Genomic DNA, 18,525 nt, shown 5'->3' with positions numbered 1-18,525 from the left:
CATGCTTGCTAGGAGTCCAAGCTCCCTGGTAGGCTTCTCCAGATCCTGCAATGGCACAGCACTCCAGTACACCATGGCCAAGCTTTCACACATGAGCCACAAGGCTATATCTAATATTAAATAATCCACCCCAAACTTGTACTGCAGCAAGTGATAAAGAAAGTTTACACATTTAGAGATCACTCTAGCCACAGCCAGCCACCAGTCAAATGCACAGATGTTGTTTATTATTATTTTTTTTTTTAAACGTGAAGGACTTGTGAAATTGGATTTCTTGATTTCATACAACAACTGGCACCATGCTTTGTTTCTTACCCTCTTGAAATTCCCAGTCCCAAAGGCTTCCAAACTTGCACTTGCTTAGGACAGCAAGAACAGGGAGGGGATGCACACAGCGAGTCTATTAGACACCTTGGTGAACCACGTTTCCCCCATCCCCTTCCCTCAAATCCCAAAATTGTTTGGGTTTTCCATAGCCTATTGTGTTTATCATCACTCTTGGCTAAGTAAACTCAATCTGGAAAAGGAGTTTAAGACAAATCTATGTTTGCTTGTACAGTACGTGAGTAAACAGAGGAAAAGAAGCAGGACAACCAGTGAGTGAGTTCATAGACCATCATTTCCAGGTGTACCTGCCTCACAGTATTCTATTTACATAAATTACAGAAATTTCATATATATTTTTCTCTGAAGCCAATTAGACAAATATCTACCTATATATAATATATAAAAAATACAGAGCTTTGACTCTTCCTTTTGAAGTAAAATGTACATGATCCAACTGTGAGCAGAAAGTAATCCTGAAAACTCAGGCCCTTTGCTACTGGAGTTAACACTGCACACAATGCTCCTGTCAAGTGTAGCTATGCCCTCCTTCCTCCCCACCCCATAAAATAAACAATCCACCCCCACCCCATCCATTCAGAAAAAAATCCAAATCTTAATACACGTTTTCATGAAAAAATTTTCAAGTAAAGATGAAGATGGGTTTCACCATTTCAACAGTTCTGTGACTTCAATCAGTAGCAATGCAAGTGAAGCCCGTGCAATGGCAGCTGTGCTTCCTCTTTTCAAAGACCACCAAAACATCTCCCCACCTCTTCACAATTACCATCTTTGGGGTTTTGTTGCTTTTTTTTTTTTTTTAAATACCAATAACAGTTCTTAAAAAAAAATTTAAACAAAGGGAAAAAATGCCTCCCCAGGAAAAGTCTTCCCACTTCTCCTTTGTCCATTTACAGTATGTTTCAAGGGGAACTTGGCCCATGTCCAATGGCGCGGTCCACTGAAGGAGAGCTGTGAAAAGGTGAGGGGCTAAACTTTGCTCTTGGCAGATTAGAGTCTTTAACAAAGAGTAAGATGTGCAAAAAAAAAAAAAAAATTAAATAGATCAACCCTAGCTTCCAGGATTAATGTTGTCAGAGAAGAGAATGCTTAACTTTTGATTTGTGTCGTCCCCCCCCGCCACTGAAATTTCATTTAAGTACCCGAGGTAACAAGTGACACAACATTTGTGAAAGATCACCACAAATTGAAACAAGAGGTGCAATTTGTTACCTCTGTGTCCTTCCTCCACCTTGGTGCCTGCTTTAGAGACATGTATGCAGCAGCAAAAAAAAAAAAAAAAAAGTGTAAAAAATAAAATCCCCTTCTTTCCATGAGAGCAAAGCATTGCTTCTAGCTGTTCTCGAAGGAGGAACTGGTTCCTAATGGGTTGGCATGGGTGTTTGCGCCTTCCGTTTGTAAGGAGGGGGAAATGGGACTAACTCTGGCTGCTCCCAGTTGATTTCTGGCAAGTTTGTGGTGTTCTTCCCCATCTGAACACATTATAGCTGGAAGCCTTCCATAGGGGCCTCGGGCTGCTGGAAGATGAATTGCTGCTGGTTCTCGTCTACCTGGGGAGCCAGGTTGGAGTCGTCATCCTCTACTCCAAAGTAGTGCTCAATCAAATCAAAGGCCTTCTGGTAGATTTCCTGGTTCTCATGGCTCTGCAGGAACTCTATTTTATCCAAGCCTTAGGAAAGAGAAAAAGGGAATGTGGCAAGACTGATCAGAACATCCATACTATTCCCGGCCCCCATCCATCCTTCACCCTTTCAACTGTTTGGGGCCACAAGACCACCATTTGTTAAGCTTGCATTTTGCCCAGAGTTAGAAGATCTAAAAAAACACTAGCTCCATTACTCCAGAAGAGCTTTTGGATTGAATCTCTCTCCCAGCCCATGTTTAAAGGGTCCAATTAAAACTTAGTAAGATGAGGAGTTGTTCCTATTTGGAGGATACACCACAAATCAGAAGTCTCACAGGCCAGATCATTTACAGAGCACCAACAGTGCATGAGGCACTTCACTAAAAAGGAAGACAGGTCCTTGCCCCAAAGTGCTCACATTCTGGAGAGACAGAGGAGGAAGTGGGAAGAGAAGTGAAGTGACAAGACTAGACTGATCTCTCCAGGGTAGGAACTGCACTTCTCTTGTTTTTCATTAAGTGACTAGCACACCTTTGGACTCTGTAAAAACAGTGATTTTTATGCAGGTGTCTTGTTAGTACCTAAAAGAAAATTATGGAATTGTCATTCGTTTTGCTGACGGGCAGCCCTAACTTGGGACATCAATGATGCCAATTTGTGAGAGCCCCAACTTTATCTTCAATCACCTCCAGCATCTTGGATGCAAGAGACTTCTGGTCCAAGGAATCCATTTGGCACTTATACCTTCCCTGGTACTCATCCTAGCTACCCGTAATCACAGAATGCAACAAGCCACAGAGTGTGTGCTTATACAGACTAACTATGGGGGTAAAACAGCAGTTAATCCAGAACTTCTAGCATCCCTCATCTCATACCCATTTGAAGTTTGGAGGAAGTGGACAAACATTTTCAGCAATAGAGCGTAAGCAGCCTCTAACAGTTGTCTCAAACTTCCCCCCCCCTCCCCCCCATGGACCACTTGATAATTGCGGAGGGTCTTGGCAGATCACTTAATGATCTTTCCAAATGTTGTTTGTACCGTTTGCTAACTATTCTAAAGCACTTTGGATAAAAACACTTTATTAAAAAAAACCTTAAACTTTTTTGTTCTACAAATAAAAGCACACAACTCATATTTTAATACCAGTAGTCTTACCCTTCTAAGGCAATGGATTTGCCCTCTACCCTGCCATGGCAGCTCCCGAGCTGGGGCTGGGAAGGGGGGTCTCCCCCACCACAGAGCTGAGGCTGGGAAGGAGGGGGGTCTCTCCCCAGCAGCTGCAGCCCTGGAGCTGGGGAAAGTGTGCTCGCTCTGGCCACCACAGCCCTTTGTCCCCCAAATTTGCCTCACCCCACTGCCCCTCTTCCCCCCCCCTCCCCCAAGGCCACCATCTCACTTTACAGGTGCGTCCTCTTCAGGGTCCAGACACCTAATCAGTGGAGCCACGCTTGTGTGGCTCCATAATAAGGTGGGTGGCCCTTCATTCTCTCATGTGTGGCTGCCCAGGCACGCACCTGAGAGGGAACTATCTGCAGACCACCTGAATGGAGCTCACGGACCACTGGTGGTCCACGGACCACAGTTTGAGAACCTCTGTGGTAACATATCCTGCATTATTTCCTCCTGGGAACAAGTCACAGCAGCAAGGCCAGTGAGAGCCACTCACCATAGGCTTCCTCAATGAGGCTGCAGTAGGGGTTGATGCCTGTGCCACTTTGCTTGGCCTCCTGCTCACCGAGCCGCAGGATATTCTCCAGGCCATTCAGGGCCACTTGAACAATCTTGGAGTCCATGACAGTCAGCAGGTCACACAGAGGTTTGATACAGCCTAGGTTTACCAAGTACCTGAAGAGAAGGCACAGGGAAGACAAACATTCAATTTATCAAGAAGGAAGGTTAAGTAACATTGTGACATGCATTTAGGTTTAAAAGGGACACTGTCAGGTTTAGGCAATATTTTTAAAATACAAATTTCCTTAACAGGTAACATCCTTTTCACCATTAGCTCTCGAAGCTGGGTGTTTAAACAAAACACTTTAACCTCTAACAACCAGGGCCCTTATTTACAATGTGTTAGCACTCAACTCCCATTGAAGTCAGAATCCAGATCTATTAAGGTGCCTGACTTTATAGGCAGGCAAGTTTTGACATTTTAGTCTGGCTTGTCCAAGCTGCTTAAACGACACAAAGTAAACTATGAAACTGGAGTCATCTGTATCGCTTGTTTATAGTCACATGCACTATTTAAATCCCACCAAAAAACTCCACTGAAATTTAAAAGACATTCGCATGGGTCTTAAATTTTGCAGCATATTTTTAAATTATTTAGCCTATAATTAGCCAGGTATTTATACTCTGATACGGTGAAAGATTTATACCCAACATCTGTTTAAATTTAGACTTGCACAAATAATTTGCATTTCCTACACAGGCTACAGAAAAACAAAGTTAACACCACTAATTCACCTGCACAGAGTCCATATTACATTTTTCCTGGGTAAAGCACACAATACTGGCAAAGTTATAGGGGCACCTTGTAATGCTGCTGCTTCTATTAGATGCACACTTAACAGAATTTTAAAGACAGACATGTACTTTGAATGAAGCAAATCAGAAAGGGTTTTAAACCCAAGTGCAAGTACTGATGGATTAGGAAATTAAAGTTTTTCACTGGGTTTTGAACTGTATCAGAGCCAGAGTGTGAGCATATGCATGTCAGGTACATGACGCAGACCAGATACTTCCAGAATTAGACTGCATGGTCAAGATGCTAAAGACTTGTAAGTGCATCCTTTGTGTGGCACAAGATTTTTAAATAGATACGGTTAAAAAAAAAAAAACACCCCTCAAATGTAGCATAGTTATATAAAACAGTTACACTAATCTATAGCTCAGACTTTGAACTATGAACAATGACTCTTCTGGTTCTCAACAGCTACAGTCTCGATGGTGAAGACAGAAGCAGCACCAGTAACTTATCCCTACTCAAATGGCTTTACAGCAAAAAATGTAGTCTCTTCATTGAAAGAATTAGAGCCTAGAGAAAGCTATAAATACATGCTGGATCTCTGAATAGGTCTTGGAGCTTCTTTCAAGGCCAAGGTAGCCAGAGGAGTCAATGGATGGATGGCCACAAATGCGGATGGCAAACTGATTTGTACAAATTTGCTATAGCTTCATGGAGTCAGAGACAAAGTACACATAAAAACAGCCTCAACGTACCTGATCTGCTCTGGGGTTCCTCCTGATGTCGCATTCGTGATGGCCCAGGCTGCCTCTTTCCTTGTGCGGAATTCTGCTTTCTGTAAGATTTCTATCAGCACTGGGAAAATGTTTGCATCTATGACTGCCTGAAGGAAGAAGAGAGAAGCAGCATTTAGGACAGGCCAAGCAACTCCTAAAAAGCTAGCAGGCTCTGGGAACAGAAACCTATAACCTTTTCAGTGATCCCCACCTGCTTCTCCTACCATGTCCTGTAAGTGTAAGATTAAGTTTACTATCCAAGAACTTAATCTCCCATTATTGCACCAATACCAAAGTCAGTCTTTGGTCACTGTGTGCATTTATTTGGATTTAGGCCCTTAGAAAGGATAATTACAATCAAATGCTGTACACCAATTGAAAGGCATTATTCTAGGTGTACATCTGAACTTTGGAACCCCCATGAAGAGGCAGATTAATCCCCATCTCCCCAAGCTCACTCAGTGATTAGACATTTAGAGCATGTTTCAGACCAGGCACCATTTGTGGGCACAGTTAGTGTCACTTACATGTCTAACTATTGTTGTGGGGGCAGTCAAGTAGAACACCACCACTAATTGTGCTGTGCAAATAACCAGAGAAAAAAGGGAAGTCCAGGGTGTAAAATGTGGCCTTTAAACACCAACTAAGAATCACATAAGCTTTGTTTTAATGGTGCTCCATGGATCCAAGAGTGTTGCAGGTGGGCCTGGCGAGGATTCTGGAAACTTTACCTGTATCTGAGCCCTGTTTCCAGCTGTGATATTAGAAATGGTCCAGCAAGCTTCCTTCCGGATAGACTCTTTGGGGCTGCTTAATAAATGAAGCAGGCAAGGCAGAGCTGAGCAGTTCAGGATCACCTTAAGAGAAGAGTACAGGATAGGATGACACCATTCGCCTTCCTCCACTTCCATAGTGTGGATACTTTCAGCACATCTTTACTGGATTCTTATGGGGAAAAATATTTTCTTCCAACATTTTCCAGAAACTCCTGTCACTGAATGAGGTGTTCCATTAGGCAGCAGCAGGAAGAGAATGCTTTTCCTATCTCAGAGGCATGTGTAGGATCAGACATCCCAATTGCAAAGTGTTCTACCAGGAATGCACTGTGTGTGGTTCAGGAGGCAGACAGAAGACAAGCCTCCCTCCACTGCATCCTGCTCCTCATCTCCTGTTGTAGCAGAGCTCAAGGAGGAGGAGGCGGCGGCAGAATATGTCACCCCTAGTTCTTGGATGCTGGAAATGAGAAATGTCAATGACTGGAGTCCTGAGACTTGTCTCCCTACACAAACACTGGCTACAATGAGATACTCGTATACACTATATTGTTCACAAGCACCAATACACAGAAGGGACTTTTGTTGTTGTAGCTAAATCTTGAGCCATGCCATCATGGCTCAATTCATCTTATGGGCAACCCTGTAGGTTGAGCCATTCCTGTTTTGATTAAGGGGTGGGTGTTCAAAGCTAGATTTCATCTTCTAGTGGCAAGCCTAGAAATCTGAGCGCAGATCTGTCATGAGAACTTTACTCCCTCCTCTTAGCGATGATCTGGGTTTTTATCCGAGACATGTTTAACACTCCCTCCTGCTCAAACACTGAATATGAGAAGACCTAGTCACATCCCACTCACCTGGGTCTGGATGTCATCACCCGTCACAATGTTGCCTACAGCTCGCAAAGCTGGAGAAGCTACTTTATAATCATTGTGCCTGCAAGAAAGAGGAAGGGAAAGAAACATCAGTCCAAGCCCTTTGTAACAGAATCCCTCCACCCTCTTCACCCCCCATTTAGTTAAAATTCACTATCAGAAGCACACAGCAACAGGTGTCCAAACCAAAGACGGTCACTGACAGAGCAAGGATTGTGTCACCATAAGAACATTCTTTGTCCTCTTACAACCATAAGCTTCATCATGGACCACTTCCTGTCACCTTCAAATCACTCCTAACTTTAGCATCCAATTAACAGTAACCAGAACACTCCTGAAAATGCATTTATTTTTCAAACCCTCAAGATGCAATGCAAATGAAAGCCATCTGCATTAGACAACACACAAACTCATCAACAGATCTAAAATAGAGCAATGACTACGGATTGTTCAATGGATAAATATTACAGGAGTGTCAACAAAAGACAAGTTTCTTTGGAAAGTGCTGTATTTATTCTGTTATTGATCCTTTTCTTCTAACATTATCATAGAGCTAACAAAAGATTACTTTAAGCTTCCATAGAGGAGTTTTAAAGCAGTAGAGCAGCACAGTGTGCGGTCTTAGTCTGGCATCAATACCATATCCTTTGCCCCTTCATGGGTTAGACTAGTCTCAGGACCAGCATGGTCTTCGTGTATCATGCTCTTCCTAGCATAAGGCACTACAGCTACTCTTCCAGCACTATAAAGAGACTTTCCCCCCTGTCCGATAGACCAACACAACCCATGTCACATTTCCCATATACCCAGGGATACTAGCTAATCCCTCTGACACAAGCAGCCTTAGTTTTCTGCCCATTGGGCACCAATTTGAAAACGTCAGTGCTGTGGTGAGCTTTACCTTAACAAGACAAACCCATATTCACATGGGCTGTTCGGTCCAAGATCTTTGCCTCTTATGCAGGGCAACACACTTACATTAACAGCTCTACCAGTCGCCGACACACCCCGGAGTCTATTACTGCTTGGATTTTCTCATTGGGGCCATCTGATAGGTAGGAGAGTGCCCAGCAGGCATCTGCCAACAAGTCGGAGTCACTGCTGAATAATAATCGGGATAATACCGGCAAGCAAGGAGACACCTAAAATAAGAACAAACAACCCCCACCCCAGAGAAAGTTTAGAAAAGGTTCCTTCAGAAGAGGCAAGGCAGCTTTGTGTGCAAGCTATGCCAAATGTCAGGTGTGTGTGAATGATGAACTGGATGCCATCCTGTGGGCAGGTGGGGTTCTCACCTAGGATTTCTAAACCCACCACGATTAACAGCACCAAAGAACTGGTTCAAGTAACATCAGAAACCAAAGTTTCCATTCATACATTTGTTACATAGGACCTTACATATATTGTTCAGGGGCCAGTTGTCTGACAAAGTGTTGAGAATTGTTGATGTAATGGGGATAGTTTTGGATACACAGGTTTCTACATAGTTCACATAACCTTGTAGCAAAGGAGATTCATGTTACAACAGGGCCTCTCCAATGCTCACTAACCCAGCATATAAGGGGTCATCCCTCTCCAAAACTAATATCCAGTTATAAGCTTTTTACCATTCTTTATAAAATGAGCAACAGCTGGACTGTTTGCAGCTTGGATGACAAGCACTCTTCTCATGTAAGAAAGCCACCTCATTCCCTGCCCCTTCGAGAATCTTGAAGAGCCAGTTCTGTCGACAGACAGCTACCCAAACAGTCACCACCATACTTGGTAACCTATGTAACAGTGCACAGCCTTACACATATTTCTAACTATCCATCATTGCAGCTTCTCCAGCCTTATCAAGGGAGATGTCAAGTAACAGACCTTAACCACAGCGTTAACCAAAATAGGGAGTAAAGGTCCTCCAGTCCTGCTTAATGTTCATGCTGTTACTGACCATCTTTTTTAGAGGACGGGGACACCAAATGGAAGGGATGCGGAGAAGAGAAGGCCTTCCCCAGGTAATAAATAAGTCTGCTGTGAAGGAGTTCTATAGTTTGAAGTTCACAGTTGGTGAACAATTTGGAACAAACTCCAAAGTTTTGAGTTCTCACGGAAGAGAATGGAGCCCCAGCTCTGGGGCAGCCTGCAAGGCCTAGACCAGGGGTGGGCAAACTATGGTCCACAGGCTGGATCCGGCCCCTGAGCCATTTTAATCTGGCCCTCAAGCTCCCGTTGGGCAGTGGGGTCTGGGGCTTGCTGCGCTCCAGCCAGGGAGCAGGGTCGGGGGCCGCTCCACACGGCTCCCAGAAGCAGCAGCATAGCCCCCCTCTGGCTCCTACGCATAGGGGCAGCCAGGGGGCTCCGCATGCTGCCCCTGCCCCAACCACCACCCCCGCAGTTCCCATTGCCCGGGAATCATGGCCAATGGGAGCTGCAAGGGCGGTGCCTGTGGACAGGGCAGTGCGTAGCAGAGCCACCCAGCCACACCTCTGCATAGGAGGTGGGGTGGGGGAGGGGGACATGGACATGTCACTGCTTCCGGGAGCCATTTGAGGTAAGCACCACCCAGAGCCACCCACCCTCCGTGCCCCAACCCCAATTTTGTGAGCATTCATGGCCTGCCATACAATTTCTATACCCAGATGTGGCCCTAGGTCCAAAAAGTTTGCCCACCCTGGTCTAGACATTGGGGTCTCTGACTCAGAGGCAGTCCAGCAAGTGGACTGCCAAGGAGCCCAGGAATGGAAAGCTAGCAGGAAACAGGCATGTTTCAAAAGCTGCCTAGCAGCCTGTGTCCCATCAGGCCCCTGCCTTATTCCCAGCAGAACTTCATCCATCTCCATCAGATGTTTAGATAGATCAGCAAACGCCAACAAATGTTTAGTCTGAATGTTTCTGACCAACCTCTAGAGGTAGCAGACCTCAGGGTCTTGCTGGGGTTCCCTCTCCACAACAGCTTCTGTTCCCATTAACAGGAAAGGATTCATTCCTCACCTTGTCAAATTCAGGTGGTGGGTTCTTCCCTCTGCACAAGTTTGATAAGGCCCAGACAGCATTTCGAGTCATAGTCAACCTGGTGGACTTGGTGAGGAGCCTAAAAAGAAAATCACCAGCTATTATACTCCCAGGTTAAGTCAGTCTGAGTTGCGTGTAAACCAGCACGATTCAATATGAAGGAACGCAATAAGAGTCCAAGAAGTTCGAGACAGCTGCACCCACTTGCTAAGCCCAGGTCTGAAAAATTCAGATCATGCTAATGTTGCATATTTCATGAGCCTCACGCACGGATCACGAAGAAAGATGAATTGTGGCTACCCCTAGGGCAGAAACAATAGCTGTTTAACAGCACAACTCTGAACAGGAAGCATATTCTATCTTCAACTAAAATTGCAGGGGGGAATTTAGGTTGGCAGAATGCGATTTCCCACGATTTAATTTGGCTAACACATCCAGAGAAGCACCCACACTCTTATGAAGAGGTTCATGGGATATTCAGTTACCACAAATGATCAGGACCTCATTTTTAGATCTCATCTGAAGAGATCAACAGCTTTAGGCCTCCAGAATACTAGTTCAGTACTGACCCAGGAACAGAGCTATTTGCAATACAATCAAATGCCATTTCTTGTGTGGTGGGGTGTTTTTTTTTTGGGGGGGAGCAAGACTACACAACTGTACAGAAATTATGGTGAAAGATTTGAAAATGCTTTCAACAAACTGGGATTTCTGCTGGTAGCAACCTCATTGCCAACATTGATAGTATAGAAGATTTAACCTGTAGTAAAGTACATTTCAGGAGAAAACCAGTTTTAAAGAGCAAAATCTTTAACCTTCTTAGAGGGCCCAGCAATTCCAGTTGAAATTAGAAGCTTTGTTCTCTAACATTTCATGGTTTATACAGAGCGAGAAGTTCCCACCCAGCTTTTAGGACTCTGCATGAAAAAAGATGGGGAAAATGTGGTACTTTCCTCTTGAACCATGACCAGTTCTGTGCACCTGTCACAATCACCACCACAAATAAAATCCATCCCTTAGCTCTTGGACAGCAAAGTCACCAGCTTAGCCTCTAGGAGCCTGAAGTCAGCAGCTACAGTAAAAAGAGTCTGTTGACTTGCTTGCACCACCTGTGGCAAAGCACTTATCTTGCCACTAGAAGCAGCATCAGTTCACCCAGAATAGGATGGGGCAATTTAGACAGTTTTGAGAGTAATTAAATGGCTAGTACTTGAAAGCACTCTATCTAGGTGAATCTTCCCATCTCCATTTCTAGTGTGCTGAAGCAGCTGTCAGGACTTGAGTGTTAAACAAACAGAGGTAGAGGGCACAGTGCAAACTCCTCCTCCTCCTCAACCCTGGGAAGACCTCAGACTAACATCAGAGGGGTAGTCTGAATCTGTAAAAAGCAACAGAGGGTCCTGTGGCACCTTTAAGACTAACAGAAGTATTGGGAGCATGAGTTTTCGTGGGTAAGAACCTCACTTCTTCAGATGCAAGAAGTGAGGTTCTTACCCACGAAAGCTTATGCTCCCAATACTTCTGTTAGTCTTAAAGGTGCCTCAGACTAACAGGTTCCTGAAGTTTATAGTGTAGCTGTATTTTTGAGTTAGGATGACCAGATAGCAAGTGTGAAAAATCAGAAAAGGGGGTGGGGTGGATAATAAGAGTCTATGTAAGAAAAAGCCTCAAATATCAGGACTGTCCCTATAAAAATCGGGACATCTGGTCACCCTACTTTGGGTTCTCTGCACTTACTGTCGTATGCCCTTCTAAATAGGCCCTATGACTTCAGGAAGGGCTGTCTGGCATACTCTGCAACAGGCGCTCATGCTGTGCACAGCAAGCGTAAGGATGTGTGAGAAGGTGAGTTATCTAGCAAGTCCTGACATGTTGTATCAGACACCAGTCTCATCTGCTAACTCATCTGATGCCTATTTGCAGGCTAAGCTGACTCCCAACACACACTTCGGTAGTTCTGTTCACCCAACTTGGACACCAAGAGGACACTCTGCTTTAGTACATTGGGGCTTTAAGAACTGTATTGCCAAGTGTTCATGGCTACTCACAGTAACAAGGGAGGAAGAATAGAGCAGTTAAGAACATAATCTCTACACACAGAGCTGTCTCCAGCGATGTTCCCCAACGCCCAGACAGCCTGGAAGGAAAGAGCAGCAGTTTTAGCATTCACACCATCTCAGAATAGAGGAAGAAGGGAGCACGGTCCTAGGAAAATGTTTCTATGACTCCAAGTAACTAGGCCAAACTGACAGAAGCTCCTGCTCTGGAGCCGCTTGCCAAACACTTTCATGCATGTTAAACACTTAGTTGAAATCCAGTGTCTAGAACACTCGGCCTATCCCCAGAAAACTGTAATGAACCATACCTGTTCCTGGACATCCTCAAAGTCCGAGTTTAACAGTTCTATGAAGATCGGAACTGCCCCTGCCTCAATGACTATTTTTGTTTGTTGGGAGGTTCCTGATGCAATATTCGTCAAAGCCCACGCCGCTTCAAACTGAAACAAGCACATCAGTAATAGGTTACACAACAGCTGCACAATGGCAGAAGCCCAACAACCCTAACCAGAGCAAAACATTAGCTGTGGATTTTGGCCTATCCTCCTTTCATCTTGTGCTCGCACGTCTACAGGGGGAATTGTTTTACAAGGCAACAAGTTTTCCTCCATAATCTGGCTGCTCACTGAGCGCGCTAGTTTCTGGCACAACAATGGTAGTTCTAGGGAAATCTACAGCTTTTTTAGGAGGGGGGTGGATTTTGGGTTACCCAAGGGAGACCCTGCCCACACCCACCTGAAGCAAAGGGAATATCATTTTACAGGTCTTTGACACTGAAAAACTGAAGCAGTTGCACACGTGTTTCCTCTCTGCGCCAAGACTGCAGTTCTTCTCAGCACGGGATTAACAAGGCTGCAGCTCACTTCCACTTTTCAGTGGTCAGGCCGGAAAGCACTACCTCACCACCACCACATCCCAAAGCCTCAGACCATTCCCCACTATGAGGAATGCAGTCTCAAGGTGGCCCAGAAGAGTTCCTGACCAGATCTTTGTGTAGGGTGGGAAGTGAAGAGATTGTTCTACTCAAACAGCCAACTCTATCCCGTGCCACTCCCCCGGATACCAGCACAGGTTTGGCATTTGTTATTGAGCCCCAGGTGAGGCAGAGCTGCATATTTTGCTCTTTATCTCCCTTTGCTGCCTGCTTTCACGAGTGACTAATGGCTAAGCTCCCATTAAATTCTCCTTGGAGATTGATCCTTATGACAGGAGACCTCCTGGAGGAAAAGAAAGTAGATGACCATCGTCATAACACCCCCAGTTGGATGTGAGAAAATGGCGACTCCTCAAAGAAAAGAGGCTTATGCTCTGCAACTTCTGGGCTCTAAGATACCACCTTTGCCTGCTCGCTGCTATAGGATTCACACTGCTCAGCTCTGAAGTGTCATCTTATTTAAGTGCTTTTTATTCACAATATGAATCCTTCATGGTACTCCCCTTTACCTGTAGTGTGCAATTTTCACTTCTCTTCAGGAATTCAACAAACCTGTCCACCACTCCCTGAGTATTTATCACTTCATCTATCGGAGGATTCGGCTCTAGGAAGAAGGAGGCAGGGTCAATACTCAGTAGGGGCATTTAAATTGAATACGGAGGTCAAGTTCATTGCATTAAATCATCCACGCCAACAATTTTAACTTGTACTTGAGCTGACAAAGCAACTAGCCAGAAGAAGGCTATTTCCACAGTTCACCCAGCTGTAAGTCACGGAGCATTTTCTAAATGCTGAAAAGCCAGTAAAAGACCATACTAATGGTCAATATAGGTTTGGTATTCCCTCCCCATCCAGTGTTAATCAGGAATAGACATGGCAATGGGCATAAGTGACATTAGATGGAATTCTTCTGCCCCCCAAAGTTATTAATTCTCTGTACAGCACCAAGACTGTGCTAAGTGCTTCAGACAGCTCAGACAGTTACCTATGAGAGCTTATGAGCTAGCTAAGAAAAGGCGCTCTGCTTTTACCTTTGGAGAGCAGTTTCCTGAATTTCTGGGTGGTCGCTAGCTGCAGATCAGGGTCCTCTGAGAAAAGCATCTCTACCATCTCTCTCGTGATCACTCCCTCCTAAGACGGCAGGAAAAACAATGTCAGAACCACAACTCCAAACTTATGGTTGCAGACCTCAAAAATCAGAACTTAGTATCACCAGAATCCTGTGCTCATCCTTTTGATCTGAAGACTAATCCAAGTCAGGACCACACTACTCTTGAAAGTCTAATCCTGGAAGGCTTTTAAAACTCACTGGAGTCCCATCTGCAATATTCGTAGAAGTGATGAGTACATGGGATTACGAAGGGTAGTGAATTAAGGAGTACTAGGGCATGGTACCTATACATTTGTAAAGGGTTAAAGTTTGTTGATTTTGTGATCCACAGAATTAAGAGTCTGTAAGGGAGGGACAACGTTACTCAAGAAGCCTTACCCCAGCTGTGGCAGTGCTGACATAGGAATCCATGAGGAGGCTATCAAACATGGCAGCATCTTCATTAATAAGTTCCACATTTCTCCTTTTAAATAGCTGAAAAGAGATTACAACCAGAGTGAGTGGTATCGGTCACAAGGCAATGCCTGATTTAGAGCCATCGCAACTGGGCAGTCTTGTTCCACAAACAAAATATGCCATGTGCTAGACCAAGGGCAACTTAATAAGGGAGTGGCAGCTTAACACGCTAGCTTAGCACCTCTGCAGAATAGTTTGACCTATGAATCCTGGTAAGAGTGGACCAAGTCCTACCCTTAGTAGTATCCATGGATTTCCCTGGGACTGTATGGCGTAGGCAAGTGCGGAACTTGGCCCAATGAGTTTAGAAAAGAAGAGCCAGGTTGTGGACCAGGGTTGAGGCACAGGTAGAGCTGTGTGGGAAGCTTGCAGCATTTGCCAGTTCTACATGTGGTCCTAGCTACAGTAACTCCTCACTTAACATTGTAGTTATGTTAAATGTGACTAAGAGGAACGATGTTAAGTGAATCCAATTTCCCCATAAGAATTAATGTAAATGGGAGTGGGGGATGTTAGGTTCCAGTGAAATTTTTTTCACCAGACAAAAGACATTATATGTGGTTTGACTCTCAGCTGTGGCTAGGTAAGTGAATATCCTCTGGCCCCAGAGCTCTGGTGAGGGTGTGGGCCAATAACACCCCCACTCCTAGGCCTGCAGAGTCCTCCCCATGCAAGCTCTGTGGGTTTGGGCTTGACACAGGAGCCAGGCAGAGCAGGCAAGCGGCAGCACATAGGAAGGAAGGGACACTGTGCTGCATCCTTCCCCAGCACCCAGTGGGGATGTCTCTGCTGGCCTCGGAGCAGCAGATCACACAAATGCCTGACCCAGTTAGTCAATTAATCCCCCCACCTCCCCAGCACCCTGTGGGAGACCAGTTGTCTAAGAGAACCAATCTGCCAGGTTGCATGGTACACAGAGACATTGGGCCTCTAGATCCCTGCAGAGCTGGAGACAGCCATAGGCTTCTTGGGCCACAGGCACTGACTTTTCAAACTGCCGGGGGCGGGTGCTCGACCCCTGGCTCTGCCCCAGGCCCCACCCCCACTCCACCCCTTCCCCCAAGGCCCCACCCTGCCTCCCCTCTTCCTGCCCAGTTCTGCCCCCTCCCTAGGGCATGCCTTATCCTCACTCGTCCCCCCTCCCTCCCAACTTCCCTGCATGCCACAGAACAGCTGATTACGGCGGGCAGGAGGCACAGAGACTGAGGGGAGGCGCTGATCCACGGGGCCCTCCGGCGAGCAGGAGGCGCGGGGGAAGGGTGTTAGAACATTGCACAACTTTAAACGAGCATGTTCCCTAATTGAATAGTGACTTAACGAAACAACTTTAACCGGGGTGACTAAATGAGGAGTTACTGTATCTCATTTTCACATACTCCAACTAAAAAAATACCAAGGACAAGGAAAAGCTGCAGCCCATTCATTTACTTGTTCTTCTTGCTCCTCAAGAGCAGGCAGTGCCATTTTTTAGCTGGCCGTGAAGTCCTTAGACTCTCTCCCCCCCCCCCCCCCCCCCCGCCAAAGATACAAGATCTAGGAAGTCTTCCCCTTATCCATGATCACAGAAAGCCAGACAGAATTCCACTGTGGTATCTGGAACACTGCATTTGCAGCATGTGCAATACCTGTGAATCCCACAGGGAGCAGAGAGTTCTCCAAAGGAGCCACATTCTGAACAAGGGTGTGGAAAAAAACAGCAACATTCCACATCCATATGCTGAAGGGGCCCAGAGAGGGGGAAAGAGAAAAAATGACCCATCAACTCTTCATCAGCTGGCCCCTTGAAGGGGCAACTGCTGGGTAACAGCATTTCTGGTCGAATTAAGCCCCTGAACATCCCCCTCCAGTAGGTTACCTGTTGCTCTCGTTTCTGTTTCCGTAGTTGGATCCCCTCCTCTTCCCTTCTCCGACGCATTTCCTCAGGGTTTAGGGCTTTGTTTTTGTAACTCTTCATTCGATAGTTATCCTTATCCTTCGCGGGACTTGCCATGGTTTCTATGAAAGAAGAAACCCGAAAAGTAGGATCAGATTTCACTGCAGTCATACTGCCCTTCTCCCCCAAGGAAAATGGGCACACGTGTGCCATTGCACAGAATAGTTCAGTTTAACAATCTCTTAAGAACATAAGATGCAGTTTAGATAGCCAACTTAGAAAGGGCATTACTGACCTACAACTGGTGTGTTATCGTATTAGTGTGAGAATGTTCTCAGCTAGACGCAAACATATCTACAACTCTGAAAAGCAACCTGGAACTGCACATCACTGTATGAGGCACACTTCTCACTGTGTGAGGTTAGTACTCACTGAACTACACAATTGTCCTCAGGAGACAGCAAGCCTGAAGCTACCTGGATTTTCAATACTTTAGATTGTGCCAAGAGTACCTGCACTGTACTATAATCACAGGTGTAAACAGCACCTTCAAAGAAGATTATTCTTCCTCTCCTCCCCACCCCACATCCTCTACAGCAGGCCAACGTGTTAAGAATTTGATGACCAGTAACCACAACATGTACTCAGACGTTTCAGAGCAGCCTGCTCTGCACTGAAGGTGTTACATTGAGTTAGGAGTTAAAGAAATTCCATTTAGACCCATTTTATGTTGTAATGTAGGGAGACTTTAAATTTATGGAAGTGTGAACTTCATAAATTGCAACAGCACAAGCACAACTCCAAACCATTCAGAGGTGAACATAAGTAGGTCTTATGCCTTGTCTAGACTTCAAACAGTCCAGCAAAATTCACTTCAAACAAACTTCAGCCTAATTCCAGGCCCTTAAAACAAAACAGAGAAATTACAAGCATGCAACACATCATCATTCAGCTGGGAATGGCATGTAGGCCAGGCTTGTCCAGAGAACTAGACTATTTTGATGGTGTTCAGCTCTCTGAGAAGCACTGCTAATTATTTTGTCATTTGTTTTATAACAATATTTTAAACTTTGGTGCCTACATATTCCACTCTAGAGTCACAGAAATAAACATTCTTGTATTTGGCACAGGGAGAGCAATTATTGCCAATTAGTGGCAAAAGAGGAACTCAGATGTAAGACGATGTAAGTTTCTCAGTGATATCCAGTTTATGCAAACATAGTACTGCCTCAACAGGGTTAAAAAAGTTTGGTATTCAAGTATAGATTCAGCCAAGCCTTGTGTTCAGTGTGTTTCAAACATTACATGAGCAGGTGTCATTCCCAATGCTGTTGTAAGATACAATTTACAGAGTGTAGAGTAATCCCTTCCCAGGAGAACAAAAACACACAATAAAGTTCAGTACAAGTCTCCCTACCCCAAAAAGCTTGGCTGCTCCTAAAATTCCTACCTCAGGACTACTCCACCCACACCCAAGTCTTCTCTAGAGGTTCTCCCTCCTCCTTTATATCCAGGTGAGTTAAAGGGTACGTCTACACTTACCAAAGGGTCCGGCGGCAGGCAATCGATGTTCTGGGATCGATTTTATCGCGTCTTAACCAGACGCGATAAATCGATCCCGGAAGTGCTCGCCGTCGACGCCGGTACTCCAGCTCGGTGAGAGGAGTACGCGGCATCGACGGGGGAGCCTCCCTGCCACGTCTGGACCCGCGGTAAATTCGGACTAAGGTACTTAGAATTCAGCTACGTTATTAACGTAGCTGAATTTGCGTACCTTAGTCCGAAGTGGGGGCTTAGTGGGGACCAGGCCAAAGCCACAAGCCTCAGTGAGTCAGGAGGACATATGAGAGAGAGAGAGAGAGAGAGAGAGAGAGAGAGAGAGAGTGTGTATTTTCCACTCTGATGAAGTGGGTTTTAGCCCACGAAAGCTTATGCCCAAATAAATTGGTTAGTCTAAGGTGCCACAAGTACTCCTCGTTCTTTTTAGTAAGGGAAAAAGGTTTTCAGGATATAGTGTAATTTAAGTTGCAAGTTACTAGCTTAGTGTAAAATGTTTTAAAGACCCAGTTTTAGGGTCAGCTTCTATTATAGTAGATTACATAAATAAGAGAGGTACAAGTGACCAACATCTTAATGTCAAGGTAAGTTAAATAGTCAGGAGAGTTAACCTGTGAACAGGAAAGGTAAAGATTTAAGTGAATTAGAGATCCCAAATCCCAGGGGAATAAAGCCACACACA

At 45.1% G+C, this 18,525-nt stretch overlaps 1 protein-coding gene across 2 annotated transcripts in view; it reads right to left on the bottom strand.

The window, feature by feature from the left end:
* Positions 1-205: 205 nt before the first annotated feature.
* KPNA6 (karyopherin subunit alpha 6) overlaps positions 206-18,525 on the bottom strand; it is a 34,749-nt gene continuing 16,429 nt past the window's right edge. Inside the window, exons 2-14 of one of the 2 annotated variants that reach the window (XM_054012062.1) lie at positions 16,269-16,408; positions 14,336-14,431; positions 13,878-13,977; positions 13,356-13,450; positions 12,221-12,352; positions 11,904-11,992; positions 9,835-9,934; positions 7,840-8,003; positions 6,844-6,922; positions 5,945-6,070; positions 5,193-5,320; positions 3,637-3,815; positions 206-2,014 (exon numbers count right to left, since the gene is read on the bottom strand). In XM_054012062.1, coding sequence (XP_053868037.1) covers positions 1,827-2,014; positions 3,637-3,815; positions 5,193-5,320; positions 5,945-6,070; positions 6,844-6,922; positions 7,840-8,003; positions 9,835-9,934; positions 11,904-11,992; positions 12,221-12,352; positions 13,356-13,450; positions 13,878-13,977; positions 14,336-14,431; positions 16,269-16,408 — 1,616 coding nt within the window. In that variant the 3' untranslated portion in view covers positions 206-1,826. Of the gene's footprint in view, positions 2,015-3,636; positions 3,816-5,192; positions 5,321-5,944; positions 6,071-6,843; positions 6,923-7,839; positions 8,004-9,834; positions 9,935-11,903; positions 11,993-12,220; positions 12,353-13,355; positions 13,451-13,877; positions 13,978-14,335; positions 14,432-16,268; positions 16,500-18,525 lie in introns of those variants that run through there. The other variant, XM_054012061.1, reaches the window with a different exon arrangement.

The sequence above is a fragment of the Malaclemys terrapin genome, chromosome 22 (assembly GCF_027887155.1).
Source record: "Malaclemys terrapin pileata isolate rMalTer1 chromosome 22, rMalTer1.hap1, whole genome shotgun sequence".
NCBI classification, from domain to species: Eukaryota; Metazoa; Chordata; order Testudines; family Emydidae; genus Malaclemys; species Malaclemys terrapin.
Note: the sequence above shows the minus strand (reverse complement) of the source record. Positions and strands in the feature narration are given on the sequence as shown.